This window comes from Cyprinodon tularosa, unplaced genomic scaffold (assembly GCF_016077235.1).
Source record: "Cyprinodon tularosa strain WSP-4 unplaced genomic scaffold, ASM1607723v1 ctg49, whole genome shotgun sequence".
Lineage (NCBI taxonomy): Eukaryota > Metazoa > Chordata > Actinopteri > Cyprinodontiformes > Cyprinodontidae > Cyprinodon > Cyprinodon tularosa.
In genome coordinates, this window is record NW_024039218.1 from 185,172 (window position 1) to 200,160 (window position 14,989).

The following is a 14,989-nucleotide window of genomic DNA, read 5'->3' on the forward strand; positions in this document are numbered from 1 at the left end:
CTTCGGGTGGGGGAGGGGCTGTTGCTATGCAAAACATTACAGCGTGAAAAACTGTCAAGAAGGTTTTAGCATGGCTGAACTACTTTAGTGGCTCTGGTTGGCATCAGCTGTTAACTTCTAATAGTTTTAGGAGGGAAGTTATCCGTAGCAGTATATTGATGCACAGATTTAAGGGGATCCGGAAGATGTTTCAGCACCAGGTGATAAACTGCCATATTACAGATTGAACGCTTAAATTAAACCTAATCCACTTTCAGTTTTACTCGGCGGTTATGTAACATCGATACCCAATAGTCACCGGGTCACGTGGAGAAATGTTGACCTTGATTTACTTCCCTTGTTTCCATGCCATCAGGAGCAGCTGCCTATCGTTGCCTCTGTGATTGGATACAGTAAAGGGAGCAGCGGTTCTTGAAGTTCCGCCCCTCCGCCGCTAGGTGTCACTACCGAGCCCTTTGGATTTTCCGACGCAGAAGAAACTCTTTGGGTTTGACGGCCTGTTTTCCGGATGTTTGGTGAAGCTCAGGAGGTTGGGATCAGGAATGGCTGCGATGCTTTCGTGTTGTTTCGGGTGCTGCGGTGAGGGCGGCTCGGGGCATATTTCCCTCAAGGAGATGCCAACTGTTCAGCTCGATACTCATCATATGGGTGAGGAGGTTTATATAAACTGCACAGAGTGCATTTGGAAAAATGTTAACCATGTTTTATCTAAAAAATGTAACGGAAATATTCCACCATTATACCTGGCTAGTTAGCTTGTAGCTGCATGTCGACTTTCCCCCCCTGTGCGTCTGCTTTTATTTCTAAATGAAAATAATTTATTTAATAGTCTGTAATGGTTAAACTAGCTATTTTAAATGTTTATTTTGTGTTTTAGGTTAAAAGCTGGCAATGTTTATTCTTGAAGTAATTTAACCTGGACACAATTACAAGATCTACGATCATAGTTCTCTTTAGGAGAAACTCTTTAAAAAAAAATAGCTATGCATTTATGTCATCGTTATAAAAATAAGCCAAGTAATTAAGAAAACTATGTAATCCCGTGAGGATTTTTAAAGTTTACTCACTTTCAAAGAAATCCAAAACCATTTCATTTTGATGGTACTTTTCTTGTTTTGAGGGAAGAAAGAATGAGAGATCAAAACCAGCCATCCATCAGGCTAAGGGAATAACAGGCCCAGAGGGGGTTACCAACACATTTCTCTTTCCTGTGATTCTGTAGCTCATTCTGAGTGATCCTAATGCATTTAATCCACAGGTCTTCCTAGATAGAACCCCTAACAATGGTTGCACTTTTGTAAGAAAGTGATTCTGGACTCGTTTAGTTTCCAGTCCTTTGTCAATTTTAGCAGATTGCCACTTACACTGAGACACTTTCTGCTTTAGATTTCTTTACAGCATCTCTGATCAGTTGACATTTGTTTAACTCTAACCAAGATTCTGAGTGGCATCGTAGCAAGGTCATTAGAGAAAGGATATCTGTCAAACTATTGAAGATAATAAAAAAATAATAAAAATCCAGTCTCAGTCTGGGAATAGAGCTCATTCACTGCCCCACACTAAATCATAGTGTCTCATTAACATTTTCTTAGTTTTTATCTTCATATTTCACCAGGTTTAGTTTTATTGATTACAGCAAAAGAGAAATGAAAATCTGCCCCTTGGTTTACAACAGACCTTAGCTTCATCAGTGTTTTCAGTTAACCTCCACAGTTCGCCTGGTGAATTCCTTTTTAGGCATGGAAGCACCTTTAGCAGGAAAATGGTCCCAAAGCATGCTTTTATAATGTTTTTATTTGTTATTAGTCGCATACTAAGCATGGAAACCGTTTGCTTAAATAAATTTTCAAGAGTAAAATAAAATGTACTAGACTTCTGCATTTTCTCCTCAAATTTATCTGAAACATTTAGATGATCTCTGTTTAAAAGAAATCAGGAGTACACAATGGTTCAATAGCTCAAAGGTCTGCAAGATTTTAGTTTGTTGCTTCATAATTTGCTGCCTATGCTGTTTTGGTAGGGCGGTCCCAACTGTCATCAACAGGAGATTTCCTTGAAATTGAGAGATCAATCAAGAGGTGTTTTGGGTTTCACTGAAAGTGATGCAGCATGGTTACAGATAGCACAAGGATGTTCACTAATACCTGTCTAGAGTCTGAACACCTTTACAGGTTTGATTAGGTAAGAAAAGAGAATGTTAGTAGGAATTGTTGAAATTATGGGTGATATTTCTGCATTGCAGGCACAGATGTCGTCATTGTAAAGAGCGGTCGGAGAATATGTGGGACTGGAAGCTGCCTCGCGAATGCTCCTCTGCATCAGAACAAAAGCTACTTTGAATTTAAGATCCAGTCCAGTGGTAAGTCTTTGATTTAATGTCTTTATGGTATTCCTACACTATACTACTTCTACTTTTCTTGATTCTAATTGAATGATGGAGGTTTTTTTTTTTTCAAATCACAGCAACTCTTTCACTTAAAGGAATTGTGGAGGATTCCCCCCCCCCCAAAAAAAGCATATTCAAAACCCTGTACCCGCTCCCAAGAGAGAACACCTATTAAACGCGTGCAAGAACATGCACAAGAGCTCTCTACACAAAGCATTTTGGGATATATCTGCCTCTTCTGAGGCCTTACTTTTCCTCTCATACACTTGATAGTAGGGGTGTTAATCCCATCCATCATGGCGATTTGATTCAGTATCGATTTCCTGACCCAACGATTCGATTATTTTCGATACTCGAGAATACACCACGATTCGATCCGATTAATTGGTTCATTTTTTTACTTTTTTTTTTTTTACATCTTACAGGCTAGACAATGTTTCAAATTTGAAATAAATCAATGAAAGCTATAATATCGTTATGCTTTTTTCTTTTTTTTTAAAACTACAGAAAATAACAGAAGTAGAAAAGCTGCACTCCGTCTATTCCCATTAAAACCTAATTCACAGAAAAATATTACCCCTGCGCTATAGATTCTGCAAGGCTTTGCATCAGAAAGTACTGCACAAAATCAGTGCAATGAGTGCAATGCAATACCTCGGCTCCAGACGTCGCCGCCCCCTCCACAGATGCTTCGCTGCACCTCTCCCAAATTGTAGCTGACGGCAGACAGTGCCGCAGACAGGAGGCCGGCTTGTTTTGTTTTTATGACCGAAATTGCGGAAAACAACTCGTGAAGTTTGACCTGTTAGAAGAGCGAGGTGCGCGAGAACGCTCTGACCCTTTTTCCACCTGGATCTTCGCTCTTTTTGGCCCTCATGTCCCTCCGTCGTCGGACTAAACTCGCCCCCACTTCCTCACCGCCTCGGCCGTATCTAGACCCACAGTATGTAGCTCAGACCACGCTTCAATATTGGACATAAATCAAAAATGTCTGTGTCAAGCTCACTGCAACACACTGCTGTAAGAGTATAACCAGGAAGCGAGGTAGGAGGGCAAAATAGGTTTAGCGCCACCGCAGCACGGGAGGGTAGAATTACGTCCAGGAGCAAAATGGGTAAAAATAGACCGGAGGAAAAAAAAAACATGAATCGATTCTCTTGCGGACGTATCGATGCATCGGATCGTCGGCTGTTGGATCGATGTATCGATACAAAACGATTATTATTTACAACCCTACTTGATAGACACTTTTTCTCTTACATCCCTCGGCCATTTTCTTAGAACCGTCGTGAGAAAGGTGAGCTTCAATGACTGTCTGAAACCATAGCTCACCACAGATATACGCCTGAATTTCGCATACACAGAAAAAGATGGCTAACGGGACTAGCACGTAGGACGGCTTTATGTAAATATGTCATCAGAAAGATTGACAATTAGGAGGATCACTTATTTAGAAGATCCATCCAAAAATAAAAGATTGTCCTCTATTCCTTTAGCACAAATAAAAAAAGGTTTTGGTTGGGTTTATATAAAAGAAAAGAACAGCAGCTGAACATAGTATATGTCTCTCCATATTCATTATATTATGATTGAAACATTTACCTAATGTAGTAAATGTGGTTATTAATCATAAAAAAAAAGCTGTCATATATGGACGCATTTTATATACTGTATATATCCCCATGCATCTTTTTTCAATCAATAACTATCAGGAGTTGCAGTAAATAGATTCCCTCCAAATGTATAAACATTGAGATTTTCAGTGGGGTCTTTTTTTTTTTTTTTCTAGGTGTGTGGGGAGTTGGGGTGGCCACCCAGAAGGTGAATCTTAACCAAGTGCCTTTGGGCAGAGACACAAACAGCCTAGTACTGCGGCATGATGGGTCTGTGTACCACAACAATGAAGAGAAGAACCGTCTGCCTGCCAACAGCCTTCCTCAGGAGGGTGACGTCGTGGTGAGGGCAGCTATATACTTCTTTAACCATGTTTCAATTGGAAGCAAGAGCCTTTATCATCTCTGCACTTTGATTGAGCTGGTATAGCTTTAAGAAAGAAACTAAATTTAACTTAAACATACTTGTATATAACATTTTAATATGGATAATATTTAGGGGTGAAATATTTGATTGTTCAACCGATGGATCGATTTCTACTCCTGCAATCCAAATACATCGATCTGTGCTTGGCAAATTGTACAATATAGATGCATTTTTATGTGAGCATTTTTAATGACAGACGTTAAACGCGACTCGATTAAGTCCGTCTGTCTGTGAGGTCATGACCATGCAGCACAGACTTAAAAACAGCTTGCCGGCTGTAGAAGAAGTCACAGAGCTGCAATTTATTAACAATTACTAACAATCCACTGTAGCCACTGGCACCGATCCTGCTACAGCAGCATTAAGGTAACGTCAGTAACATTAGTATGACCATAATTGCACAGTTAACACATTGTCTTCATCTTATAATCCCTGCTATAAGAGATTATAACATATAAAACAGTTTCTGCCATTTGCATGCTAATCCTATAATTACAGTGCATTGCAAAATTATTCATGCCCGACTAGCTGGATGTACTTTTCTGGGTTTTTGAAGTTATTTCAGAGTGTGGAGCTCTTGTCTGCTCCAGATTAACCCTCACATTCCCTGGAGAGTATTAATGAGAGAGGTTCTTATATCCTGGTTGATCAAATGGACTTAGACGTGCTCTGTAAGCAGTGCAAAGGTTGGAGAATTGTTTTGTTACAACCTAAGCTTCTCCATAGCTTTATCCCTCATCCATCTGGGATGTATCTTGTATTAGTGAGGATTTTTGTTCAATGTTTTCTAAAGAACAGCTGGATTTTTCCTTCTACTGTGATAATGTGTTACTTTCTATTGGTGTGATTCATAAAATCCGATTAAGGTATGATACAAAAAAATACGGAGAAACCTTTGATTCAGGACAGATTTACTCATGTGTGTTTTTGTCCCTCAGGGCATCACGTATGACCACGTGGAGATGAACTTGTACCTTAATGGCAAGAATATGCATTGTCCTGCCTCAGGGATCCGAGGCACAGTGTACCCAGTAGTATATGGTAAGTTGGGGTGTCAAGGTTATTGTAGAGGGAGACAAACACTTTCAAGTAACAGGGAGATAACTTTTTGCTGGTTTTGACATATTTGTAAAAATCCTTTCAGATTTGTAAGATTTAGACCCAAATTTTAATCCTTAGATTGCAGTTACATCTGAATGCCACAAGGGGGCCGTATATCCATTGATGTTTCTTGCATGTTTTTCATTCTTAATGTTCATTTGGAAGAATATTTGTACAAAAAACATTGCAGTTTGGGGAGAAAACCAAACATTGCTTTGTCACTTTCCAGTCAGAGTGAACTTACACGATATCAATCTGTGGCTTGATCATTCAGACTAAGGTGAATTAGTCGTGAACAATTATCCTTCTGTTTTGCCCTGTGCTCTTCAGTAAATGTTTCCAAGCAGATCGTCCTACAGCATTATAAGCAACACTGCTAAAAAAAAAATAGACAAATCTAAAACATCACCTTCTCACTTGTAGTCTTAAAAGTAAACATTGAGTGGCTAAAAATACCTTAATATCACGCGCTGTTGGCAGAGGTTTAAGCTTGTGTGAACACAACACATTAAGGGAACCGAAGGTCTAGAAAGTATTTAGTAGAGTTGTAAGGCTGGATATGTAGTCTGAAGACTTTATGGTGAGTTTTAAATTTGAAGCTGAAAAAAGAAACATGACTCGCGACTCTCTGTGCTCTGTTACTTTTTTTGCACCTCCAACAATCATGAAATAGTCCTCCGGCACCCAGGTTCCTTGAAGAAAATTTAAATCCATTGAAATTATGGCTGCACCATAATATTTGCTATAATATGGATACATGTTGTGTTAACCATATGTCCTGTGGTAGATAAACAAATAAAAGTGTTAGGTAAGAAGGGTTTGTCTTTCTCAACATACCATTTCAGCTCTTAGGTCTCCAAATCTATTTATGCTGCATTAACCAAGTGTCACTAATTGCATTTGGTGCACAAATAACTGAAAGCATCGGTACTTAAATAATCATTATTTACTAAACTCCAGGCAGTTCATCACGGTGTGCAAATTTTTAAGCAGTGATTTTGAGATAATGTTAAATTTGTAATGAATTGTGCAATAGTTTAAACATTTTTGTTCTTAAAAATGTTATAGATTATATTATCGAAGTCGTTAATGTCGTGATATTAGGCGACACCCTTTAGAGAATTCACTCTAAGTAGTTTACATGAAGTTTATCTATTTCCTAAATCTTTGCTTGAGGCACAGCAGCTCTGAAACAGTGAAAAGTTGAATTTGAGGACCTTTGCTCAGCTGTTATCTATGGGCTCTAGCTCATCTGCATCTGTTACAGCTCAGACTGATAACTGGCAATTATACGGTAGGGAGAGGTGATGTTGAAAGGTTATTGGCACCAAGCTTGGCTCACTTTGCCAAGAGGATTGGAAGCAAAAATAAAGAGTTGCACAGTCTTTATCCAGCAGATGGATTTGTTTGTTCTGAAAACAAAAACACCCAGACTTCCTGGCTAACGATAATTACAATAGTTATTTAACTGCTTTAGTTACTCTAAATCGCCATAAATGGACTGAATACGTATTAATCGCTTCTAGAACTACTGACCACTTAAAGTGTTTTTTCCAACTGAGCTACATTCCATCCGCATATACGTACAAAATTCTCTAAACCAATGCATCATTATGCAAATCTTTGGATTAAAGGAATAGTACACCCAAAACATGATTAGCCTTCATTTTCTACTCACCCCCATGCTGAACAACACCCTGGAGTACTTTTTTGATATCTCAAATGCATCTGGAGATCTGGGAGGCTTCTTGCTGTCTGCTGACATTCAAATAATGGAGGTCTATGGTGCCCGAGGCAGAAAGGTCCATAAAAGTCCACAAAAAACGTGTCAATATTCCTCCATACTGCTCGTCCAATGTATTCCAAGTGTCCTGAGTGGGTAGCATCCAGAATTTACTCGAAACGAAGTCATTTAGAATGTTTTTAGAGCATAAACAGTAGTGTATAGGACTTCCTGAAAGCGCGCACCTGCGCGTTCACGACGCTACGGAAGCCGGCAGACCAAACCAGCGCATTCAGCTCGGCAAAGAACTCATGCTCTTCCTCAACACTGAAGTCCTCAGACATTTTTCTTTCGTTGTTTCTTTCTTTGCACAGGTAAACAGCACATTTCTTCTTCTACGCTTGCATTATTGGCAGAGCAGACGCTGACTGCGCACTTTCATCTGGTTTGGTCTGCTGGCTTCCGTAGCGTCGTGAACGCGCAGGCGCGCGCTTTCAGGAAATCCTATACACTACTGTTTATGCTCTAAAAACATTATAAATGACTTCGTTTCGAGTAAATTCTGGATGCTACCCACTCAGGACACTTGGAATACATTGGACGAGCAGTATGGAGGAATATTGACACGTTTTTTGTGGACTTTTATGGACCTTTCTGCCTCGGGCACTATAGACCTCCATTATTTGAATGTCAGCAGACAGCAAGAAGCCTCCCAGATCTCCAGATGCATTTCAGATATCAAAAAAGTACTCCAGAGTGTTGTTCAGCATGGGGGTGAGTAGAAAATGAAGGCTTATCATGTTTTGGGTGTACTATTCCTTTAAATGGATTTCTCAGGAGCACATTGGTATGTAGCAGTAAAAGAAGCTGAAATAAGAAAGAAATACACACTGCTCAAAAAATAAAGGGAACACTCTAATAACACATCCTAGATCCTAATAAATGAAATATTCTCATTGAATAATTTCTTCTGTACAAAGTTGAATGTACAGACAATAAAATAACAGAAAAACCATCAATGGAAGTCAAATGTATTAACCAATAGATGTTTGGATTTAAGAGTCACACACAAAATTAAAGTGGAAAAACACATTACAAGCTGATCCAACTTTGATGTAATGTCCTTAAACAGGTCAAAATGAGGCTGAGTATTGTGACTTGCCAAATATCAGCTGTGCTGCTGCCATCGACATCTCTGTTTATAGATATTTTCGCTTGGCCTGTTTTCAGCGTAGTCATGTTTCTTTTACTGTGACTATCAGACTTGGCTCGGAGCCGCCTGCCTTGCTGCATCTTTCCCAGAGGGGGGGCCACCTGCAGAGCTAGTTAACAGTTACCTTTTGTGTCTCTGTTTCTTTCTGTCTGCCTCTATCTCCTTGAACCCCGGCAGATGGTCTCTCACTCTGAGCCAGGGTCTGCTGGAGCTTTCTTCCTGTTAAAACTAAGTTTTCCTCTCCACTCCAGCTACATGCATGCTTGGTATGAGGGATGGCTAAAGAGTCAGCAACAAAATGCAAGCAATGGTCAGCATTGCAGGCTCATTCAGGAGGAGCATCTCTTGCAAGTCAATGACTGGATGCAATCAACTGGTTTTCCTAACCAATCTGACAGTATTGTCTTTGTAAAGGTTTTAACATAATGTGTTGTGAATTGGAGCTATATAAATGAACCTAATTGAAATTAAATCTCCTCCCACACCTGGACTTAACCATACCCCGACTCCTGGACAGTCTTATGGTGCAACATTACGTTTGTGGATGAATTGAGACATCATGTCCCAGATTTGCTCAATCGGATTAATGTATGTGGAAATGGGCAGGCCAGTCCAAAGCTTTGTTCTCTTCGTCGTGCAGGAACTGCTGACACTTCAGCCACATGAGGTCTAGCACTGTCCTGCATTAGGAGGAATCCAGGGCCAACTGCACCAGCATATGGTCTCTCAAGGGATCTGAGGATCTCCTCTTGGCACCTATGGCAGCCATGCCACCTCTCAGGAGCACATGGAGGCTGTGCGGCCCTGCAAAGAAACGCCACCCCACACAATTACTGACCCACTACCAAACTAGTAAGGCTGAAGGATGTTGCAAGCAGCAGATCACTCTCCATGGTGTCTCCAGGCTCTGTCAGATCTGTTGCATATGCTCAGTGTAAACCTGCTCACATCTGTGAAGAGCACAGGGTGCCAGCGGGGAATTTCACAGTCCTGGTTTACTCGGGAGAATGCCATTCATACCACGTGGTGTTGGGCTGTTATCACAACCCCCATGTGTGGATGTTGGGCCCTATTACAATCCTCATGGAGTCAAATTCTAACCCTTTGTGCAGACAAATGCTAATTTGTGGCCTGCCTGGAGGCCATTTTGCAGGGCTCTGGCAGTGCTCCTCCTGCTCCTCCTTGCACAAAGGCAGTGGTAGTTGTCCTGCTGCTAGGTTGTTGGCCTCCTAGAGGGTCCTCCACATCTCCTGGTAGCGCCTCCAGCCTCTGAAGACTACGTTGATAGACACAGCAAACCTTCTTGCCACAGCTCGCCTTGATGTGCAATCCTGGATGAGGTGCACTACCTCAGCTGCTTGTGGGCTTTGTAGAGTCTGTGTCATGCTACCACAAGTGTGAAAGCACCACCAACATTTAAATGTGACCAAAACATCAGCCAGAAAGCATGGATACTGAGAAGTGGTCTGTGGTCCCCACATGCAGAATCACTCCACTTATTGAGTGTTTCTTGCTAATTGACAATAATGTGTACCTGTTGTACATTCCATTTGCACAACAGCATGTGTAATTACAGTGATCCCTCGTTTATCGCGGGGGTTACGTTCCGAAAATGACCCGCGATAAGTGAAATCCGCGAAATAGAAAACTTTTTTTTTTTTTTTTACAATTAGCAACTATTACATGTACAGTATACAAATACAGTGACTCACGTGTAGGCCGTTTCACTGCTCTTCAGACTGGGCCGCTGCATCCTGACTGCGCTCTGCAGTGTTCTCTTCTTCTGAAGCCCGCGGTGCAGGTGTGTTTGTTCGGGAGAAGAACATAGTGATAAGCGGCTGTTGTCGCTCTTTTTTCTTCTTTGCAAAAAGATCCTTGTACACCGACATGCCACCATCGATAACGTTGGAGAACTGTAATGAACGGCTCATCAAAGGGTCCCATTCCTCAGCTACTCGCTTAAGTTCAGTGGCCATTCGCACCATGGTTGCTAAGCGACCAACCGTTAGTCCTTCCTCCTCATCTCTCGTGTCCTCTTCTCCCTCTTCTCTTTCATCATCGCTTTGTGGCTTTGTCATTTCTGCCAGCTCTGCATCGGTCAGCGGCTGTGCGTCTCCATCAATCAGGGCGTTTATGTCATCCGGACTCATGTCATTAAAGCCGTCTCCTCCAATCTGTTTAGCCAGATTCACAGCTGTTTCTACGGCAGAGTGGTGGACCTCGTCAAGCGAGCCTCCGGTTGCGTTTTGCACTGCCTCTGGCCATAGTTTTTTCCAGCAGGCCTTCAGAGTTTCCGTTTTCATTTCCTGAATGGCCCTCTGAATGTTTTGGAGACACGATGCGATGGTGTATCCACGCCAGTAGTCCTTCAGTGAGAAATCTTGATCCGAGTCCATAGCGTCAACAAGATGTTGCAGGGTGTTGCGCGTATAGAGAGCCTTGAAAGCACGGATGACTCCTTGGTCCATGGGCTGAATCAGGGATGTAGTGTTTGGAGGCAGAAATTCGATTTGCACACCATCATATGCCAAATCATTACCGTGACCTCCGGCGTTGTCAATGAGCAGAAGCACTTTAAAGTCCAGTCCCTTTCCTCTCAAATAACACTTGACCTCCGGGATGAAACAGTTTTTGAACCAATCCAGATTGAGCGCTTTTGTCATCCAAGCCTTTGCATTGTACATCCAGTAAACAGGCAAATCATCCTTATTTTTGTTTTTCAGCGCCCTGGGATTTTTAGACCTGTAAATCAGCCCCGGTTTAATCATGAAACCTGCGGCATTTCCGCACATAGCCAGGGTCAAACGGTCTTTGTGAACTTTAAATCCTGGGGCTTTGGCTTCTTCCTGCATGATGAAGGTGCGGGAGGGCATTCGTTTCCAAAATAAGGCAGTCTCATCCATGTTAAAAACTTGTTCGGGCTTATATCCCCCCTCCTCAATGATCGCCTTGAATTTATTGTTCACGAAGGCTTCTGCCTCAGCGGTATCCGCAGACGCCATCTCACCGTGCAGACAAACATTTTTAAGTCCAAAGCGTTTCTTAAACTTTTCAAACCAGCCCTTGCTTGCATTAAATGCGCTTGGCACTTTGTCAGCAGCACTTGCTGAGGGCCCGGCATCCTCTCCCTCTTCCCCGTCACTGACAGCAAAGTTTTCATACAGCATTCTCGCTTTTGTGCAGATAACGTTTGTATCCAGGGTTATGTTTTTTTTCCTGCAGTCATTAATCCACAGAGCTAATGCCGTCTCCATCCGTACCATGGTCTTGTTGCGGACAGTTACAACCCTTTTTGCATTCGTATTAAAATTGACTGCTGCTGTTGTCCTTATGTTTTTTTCCTCCTTCTTTATGTAACGAACGGAAGATTCATTGATTCCGTAATGGCGAGCAACGGCTGCATAGCTTTTACCTTCCCTTAGCATGTCCAGAAGTTTAACTTTATCTGAGATAGGTAGCATCTTCCGCCGTTTGGTCCCATCCGCAGGTGCTTTTGTCGGTCCAGGCCGTTTTGTCGACATTATGGGTTTAGGAGATGTTCGAAATTACAAGATAATTTGGCCAACTTAATGTAAATTTGCCAAGCTGTTTTATGTACGTACACAACTGCACGAGACGACAAAATGATAGCACAATTCGTAGCATGTTTTGATACAAGAAGCGGGAGTGAGTTTTTAGCGAATCAGAATGCAGAGCACAATGCAAAAAAAAAAAAAAAAAAAATGCATTATGAAAATCCGCGAAATAGCGAATCCGCGAATAAGTGAACCGCGAAGTGGCGAGGGATCACTGTACTTGTCAATCTGTCTTGCTTTCTAAGTGGACAGTTTCACAGAAGTTTGATTTAATTGGAGTTGTGTTGTTTCCATGTTCCCTTTATTTATTTTTAGCAGTGTTCTATAATGCTTCTTATCAGGATGGGGTAAAAGCTATATTTGCTGTGAAATAAAATAGAGGCTTAGGTCATGTAACAACTTCTCAAGCTTTGAACATCTCACATGGCAGTTTAATCCACCATCTCAAAATGGAAAGTGTATAACATGACTGTAAACCTACCAAAACGTGGCTGTCTGCCTAAACTTAGATGCCAAGCAAGGAGAGCATGAATAGTTTGCAGCCAAGATGCCCATGGTAATTTAAGAGGAGCAGCAGAGATATAGTGCTTACCAATCTATTAAATGCAAAAACAAACAAAAAAAAACTTTTAAAGAGGGGTAAGAGGAAAATGTCTAGTTAAAACAGAACCAGAATAAGCCACACCATCGCCACTGTGACGAATGCAGGTGGCATCAACTTCTTTTTGTGGGAATGTTTTTCTTGGGAATAGGAAAATTTGTGGAAGTTGACGAAAAGATGAATGGAGCAGATCACAGAAGCTGTGAAAGATTTGTGCCTTGAGCAGAGGTTTGGTTTCCAGTAAAATAATAACCTGAAACTTTGAGCCAAAGATCCAATGAAACATTTTAAATCAGTGTGTAGTAATGTCCTTCATTAGCCAAGTAAAATCCAGACCTACATCCAACTTTTTATTTCCTTTACATCAAATGTTGGTGATGTTTGGAAGAAAGTGATTTAAGGCTCCAGATTATTTATTTTTTCAAACATACTGAAACTATATACCATTTTCTCTCAATAATTATGCACTGTTTTGTGTTTCTTAATGGCATACAGTTTTAGTGAAATGCATATAGTTTTCTGGTTTAAAAGTGACTAAATGTTTAAAACTGTACCATTGTCTTTTTAAGAGTCAAACCTTTTGAATGTAAGAAAATCCAGGTAATTTATTTTTAAAATGTTGTGTATTCTTTTACGAGAATGCAAAAGTTTAAAGTATGTAAGAAACTGGTCTGAAAAGGTAAACGCCTCTAATATCCAACCTTGTGCTTGTTCTTTGTGGTTTCAGTGGACGACAGTGCCATCTTAGACTGCCAGTTTAGTGATTTCTATCACACTCCACCACAAGGATTTGAGAAGATCCTCTTTGAACAGCAGATCTTCTAAATGAGCACCTCTCTGTGTCGCCGTCGCCCTCTAAATCCTTCAGCACCGTCTGTGACACTAAAGTTTGACTTTGACTGGGTTTTATTTTGATGTGTAACTTACATGTATCTCATGTCCTGTTGTTTACCTTGCCTTTTTTTTTCTTTGCTGCTTTGAATCGTTATGTATTGAATAAGTTGGGATGTCTGTTTAAGGCTCATCTGTTGTGAGCTGCTCTGGTCTGTGCAGATAGAACAGTGTAAAACATTTACCCTGTCTCGGTGGTATTCATGATGTGTAAACTGAACAACTTTCACTTGCTGCTTACTCCCAGTGTGTAGTTACCAGACAATTGTTGTAATAGTAAAATGTTCCCGGTTTCAGGATCAGAAGCCATGTTTTAAACCGCTCTATACTTATCTTTCACAATTTTTACCATTCTAAAGGCTTTACGGACGTCTCAGAAGGCATCACATATTTATTTGTATTTATTTCACAAAAACAACATTCTATCACAAATCGTGTAGCTTTAGCTGCAAGAGAAGATGATTTTTTTTTTTGTTTTAAGCATAGGGATGTCTTAGAGCTACAGTGTGTAATTTTCAGCGACATCTAACGTTCAGACTGCAGACTGCAGCAACATGAACATCCCCCCCCACCGCTTCTCCCCCCCAACAGTACGGCGGGCGTTACGGGACAAAATGTCTTCCACGACGTCCGCATCACCTACCTTCTCAAGTGATGAGGTTTGTTTACATAGATAATTTTAATACGGCCATCTATTGTTCAGTACCGTCTCAGTTCATCTCTCTCAACTTGCCGTAGTTACTTTCGAGCGTAATGGGCGATCTCGCAATCGCTAGTTTGTTGGCTCTGCGCTGCCGTAGCGCAAAGATGTCTGCCTCCATGGCTGCGAGACCCGCTCCTATGTAATTATAAATAACGAATTCTAAGGCAACGCAAATGTTAAGGTTAAGAGGTTGAGCTCGTAGATGATGATAAATAACATAGTTATGTATAATATATTACATTTCTGACTGTTTATCCCTGTAATTATTACACACTGTAGCTTTAACATATTGTTTGGATTTTGGTTGAGACAGTGATGGTTAAAAAAAACAACCTGACACCAGTGAGGCGGTTAATTTTCCAGGTGGCATCCAGCATCTGGTTATCTGTTTGTTTTCAGAGGGTTTTTTTTTTTTTTTTTATCAATTTTCTGGAAATCATTTACTCTCTCCGATCAAACAACATCACTGGAGCTGGACGTCTCTGGTTAGAGATACATATAAAAATATATCATTCAGTTTTCTGTACTGGCAAAGCATAGCTGCTGCTGATGTGTGACCGTCAAATATTTCAAATGCTTGTCTTTGCACTAATGACACTGTACAAATCCAGATTTTGATTTATTGAACTTGTGTTTTTGGAGACGACTTCTTGCGTCCTGTGTTTATTGAAAGGTTGTATAAAGTTATAAGTGGTGAATAGCTATGTTATGAAGCTTGTAAAACAGATAATTCAAGAGTATATGATTTTAATAAAA

The 14,989-nt window shown here is 40.8% G+C and overlaps 1 protein-coding gene across 1 annotated transcript; it reads left to right on the top strand.

Annotated features, from left to right (window-relative positions):
* The first annotated feature begins 43 nt into the window (after positions 1–43).
* On the top strand, positions 44–14,013 carry spryd7b (SPRY domain containing 7b). The gene is made up of 6 exons (XM_038302393.1): positions 44–200; positions 356–648; positions 2,243–2,359; positions 4,176–4,342; positions 5,365–5,467; positions 13,367–14,013. Exons 2-6 carry the CDS (start codon positions 543–545, stop codon positions 13,462–13,464), a joined length of 591 nt encoding a protein of 196 aa, XP_038158321.1. The 5' UTR covers positions 44–200; positions 356–542; the 3' UTR covers positions 13,465–14,013.
* The last annotated feature ends 976 nt before the right edge of the window (positions 14,014–14,989 follow it).

What these genes read in the sequence shown, in the direction of transcription:
- spryd7b (XM_038302393.1), top strand. Translation starts at nt 543, where the DNA reads ATGGCTGCGATGCTTTCGTGTTGTTTCGGGTGCTGCGGTGAGGGCGGC. An exon ending in GCTCGATACTCATCATATGG is followed by an intron (nt 649 to 2,242) that starts GTGAGGAGGTTT and finishes TCTGCATTGCAG; the next exon opens with GCACAGATGTCGTCATTGTA. An exon ending in CTCAGGAGGGTGACGTCGTG is followed by an intron (nt 4,343 to 5,364) that starts GTGAGGGCAGCT and finishes TTTGTCCCTCAG; the next exon opens with GGCATCACGTATGACCACGT.